Source organism: Nanorana parkeri, unplaced genomic scaffold (assembly GCF_000935625.1).
Source record: "Nanorana parkeri isolate BGI_ZX_2015 unplaced genomic scaffold, ASM93562v1 scaffold457, whole genome shotgun sequence".
Lineage (NCBI taxonomy): Eukaryota > Metazoa > Chordata > Amphibia > Anura > Dicroglossidae > Nanorana > Nanorana parkeri.
In genome coordinates, this window is record NW_017306725.1 from 232,423 (window position 1) to 236,096 (window position 3,674).

The 3,674-nt window shown below is 40.3% G+C and overlaps 1 protein-coding gene across 1 annotated transcript in view; it reads right to left on the reverse strand.

Annotated features, from left to right (window-relative positions):
• DGKH (diacylglycerol kinase eta) overlaps positions 1–3,674 on the reverse strand; it is a 172,140-nt gene that overhangs the window by 33,655 nt on the left and 134,811 nt on the right. Inside the window, exons 17-19 of the mRNA XM_018560473.1 lie at positions 2,985–3,125; positions 2,565–2,682; positions 204–314 (exon numbers count right to left, since the gene is read on the reverse strand). Of these exons, the coding sequence (XP_018415975.1) occupies positions 204–314; positions 2,565–2,682; positions 2,985–3,125 (370 nt within the window). The remainder of the gene's footprint in view (positions 1–203; positions 315–2,564; positions 2,683–2,984; positions 3,126–3,674) is intronic.

A 3,674-nucleotide genomic window follows, 5' to 3' on the forward strand; every position in this document is an offset into this window, starting at 1 on the left:
CAAAAAACATTTTCACCCAAAAGGAAAAGAAACTGCTAGCAGAAGTACTTCAAAGCTTTCTTAGGTGTGTACATTTTTAAGAGTCTTGTGGGTAACATAAGAATCTGCTAAAACCACAGACATTTACTAAATTACTAAAATAAAATGCTTGCAGATGATTTATTGCCTATAGCCATATACCAAACACAAGGAAGCCTGTTTACCTGCACTTCTCAGGGTGTTCCTCTCGCTTATTGTTAAATTCTAGGGATATCTTTGCATCTAAACCAATACCGAAGTAATTGTTCATGACACATTTTTCTGAATAGCCTTCTCTGTATAATAAAATGAAAAAATGGGAAGTCAATAGCTAGATAGAAGGAAACATGTAAAGATAACGCACAATAAATAACGAATGACAAATAACATACTCATAGTAATGGCACATTCTGTGTTCTAAAAACGACAAACTCAACTTCTTAAAAAAATCAAAAACCATAAAACAGGGGCACAGGCAGAGGGATATTTCTTAGAGACTGGGTAAAGGTTCAAAAAAACCTTTCCCAAGTTACAAAGGAAATTTGCCATAACGGACTTCCTATTGGGAAGGCAAGATGCCTCACTGTTATGTTCTGCTGTCTTCTACTTTGTAAGTCACTGACCTGAAACAAGTAGACATATCAGGAAAATCAGATAGTTTGCATTTCTGTTGTCAGTTTGTGAAGAACTGAAACAAGAGAGTCAGCACGACAGCCAGACAACTAGCATTTGCAGTATTAAGAGGCAGAAATATCAGCCTTCGTGTTTCCATCAAGAATGGTTTCCTGTAAATCTGAAATTCAGGGGCAAATACCTAAATGTACAGAAGAAATTTATATAAAAAGGGAGCTGTTTTACCTGCCAAAGGATTTGTAAATCTGCCCATCCAGTCCTGAGATTTTCAAAGCTCTGCAGTAGGACAGGAGATATGGTTCTTTTTTTTTTCCTGCAGCTAAGTAATACTTACAGGTGTCTCCACCTCCCCCAGCCTGTGACTGGACAATGAATGGAGAATCAGCAGACTTGTGACCTCATCTCTGTCAGAAGCATGCTGGTATTGGGGGGTGGGCTATGAGTGAAGTCCCTAAAAGTAAAGGCCTCATAAAATAAAAGCAATGAGATGTTCATTAAGGTGAAGTACCAGAGAGTCCACAAAGAGTAAGGGCCATTTCTCAAGAAATTCCAAGCCCTGGAAGAGGAACTGCTCCAGAACAGAGGATGTGGGAAAGGTACATGGGGGAATTTATAAAAACTGGAGTAGACAAAATCTGGAGCAGTTGCCCATGGCAGCCAATCAGCTTCTCTCTTCAGTTTGTTCAGTTAAGCTTTGAAAATGAAAAGAGAGAAGCTGATTGGTTGCCGTGCACAGCTGCTCCAGAATTTGTCTGCTCCAGATTTGATAAATTCCCTCTTATGTGTTTGCAGTAGCTGAAAAAGTGACGTGATACAAGTTGTTTGTATAGATGCGTAGCAAAGTGTACTGCATCAACTGAATTGTGAATCAATTGTGTGTAGATCAGAGTCATCAAAACGTTAAGGAAGTACAGTCTCCGTAGAAATGGATTGTAAGGGCTCTGATCAAGAGTCAAAGATGATGATGGGGCCAACTGGTGCTTTGGGAGATGAGTGCCATCTAGTTTCTACCGTAGATGGCACCAATTGCATGCAGAATTTTCCATTAGACTGTCTGGTAGACACTAGACATCTAAGATCCACAATACAGGCATCAGATCCTTCGAATGATATTGGTGAATTGCTCCCCAAAATAGAAATGGAACATGAAATGAGGTTGCCCGCTTAAGCTGGAACTGTCCTCTGAACATCTCTTGAAAGACATGTACCAGTTAGTGGTAAACAGTGGTGACCCGGACAATAAAGGCAGGCAGTGGGAAAAGACCAGAGAACAGGTGATACACAAAGCACTTCAACAGAGGTAGTTGTGGGAAATGAGCAGTAGAGTGGGAAAGGAACAAGGAGTGTGCACATGTGCAGCAATGTCCCTAATGAGACTGCTCAGACTGAACAGTTATAAAAAGGCGCCCAATGTGATGCAGTTCCACTGTTACAAGTCTAAGGCCCCATTCACACACGAATCGGCCTGCACGTACAGCTCCGTGCGTGGCCGTACCAAGTAGCTGCCGGGAAGGACAGGTGCTGCGTGTGATTAGTACGCAGCCCCCGTCCTTCTCTATGGGGCTACGCGGCCGTACGCCCCCCTACGCTAACCTTATTTGCAGGTCCGTAGGGGTGCGGGTCGTCTGGTCGGGACGCATACATGTTCCATTCCGGCGGCGTATGTATACGATCACCCGCACCCCAAGCAAAGGAAAGCCTCAAATAAAAACTCAACTCTGCCCTAAAGGTTCTCGTGAAAAATTAGGAGTGGGCTAACAGCAATGCTTTTAGACATTTAGCTTGCATCTATTTAGATTACATTCACAGGGTCATCTAAAAGCAGAAAATCATGTTGCATTAAATATATTCTAGATTTTTAATGTACTTTTAAATTATCTCTAACAGAAGTACAAAAAAAATATATATCTTACAAGGAATCCGAATCCGGGTCAATAAAAGGAGAAGCACCAATTGCATCCATATTTGCCAACAACATTTTGTTGATGATGGAACTGCCAGCAATGGAAGCCGCCAAGCCAGCTCTCAGACCTATGGGATCAAGTACAAGTAGAGATGATCAAAATCCGAAATGTTTAGTTTATAGTATACCATTGTTATAGGCATTGCCCAATAAAGTCCCACATTAGTCAGATTGCACATGTATTCCCGTTTCTGCACAATTGTGAAGTACGCCAGCTATATAGTCACTATATTAACAAAGCTAAGAAAAAGGCCCGTACGATGGCAATAACCAAATATCACTAAAGAACAAAACCCCATTAAGTTTCTCTTGTCTATGGAATTTGTTTTACATTTCTAATAAGAACTGGCCAAACCAAATCCTGCATTACCTGGGCAGATTATTCGTGTGTTTAAAACCGGAAGATTCTCTTTGCTAGATGCCAAGGGTGGGCTGGAGAATGAACCTGTGTGGGAGTGCATGCTTCGATTAGTACGTCTGTCTGGAGAACGTGGAGCAGCTTTGCCTGAAAGTAATGGACAGACCTTATGTATAGTAGGGAAGAGAAACATATAGACTTACATATATCTAACAGTAAAGTAAATCAGAAAGGAAGAAGCAGTTGGCACCATTATAAAATTACTGCACACCAATGGGGTAATTTAGAACTCTTCACCATACATTTATTAACTGTTCTCTACATATTACATCTCAATTACCTTTTTACTAATATTAGGACTTAGAACTTTGTAATAACGTAGGGAAAAGGGAAGAGATTATCTACAGCACAGCAACCCACAGCAGATTCCACATGTTTAGATGTTTAACGCAGTCACAGAAATTAAGAATTACCACGGTCTGGCTGTTCTTGCTAACTGTGCATTGGCATATTGAACACTCATATTACTAGTGTTAAAAAGCAAATCTTTGTGCATTGGTCGGATGGAATAAGACAAAAACGCAAATAGGCAAGTTACGCACCATGGGATGTATAATGCTAACTATGTTTTTCGTGTCATTTTTAATTAACTGATGATTTCAAGTTTGTTTAAAAAGAAATAAAACACATATATATATATAT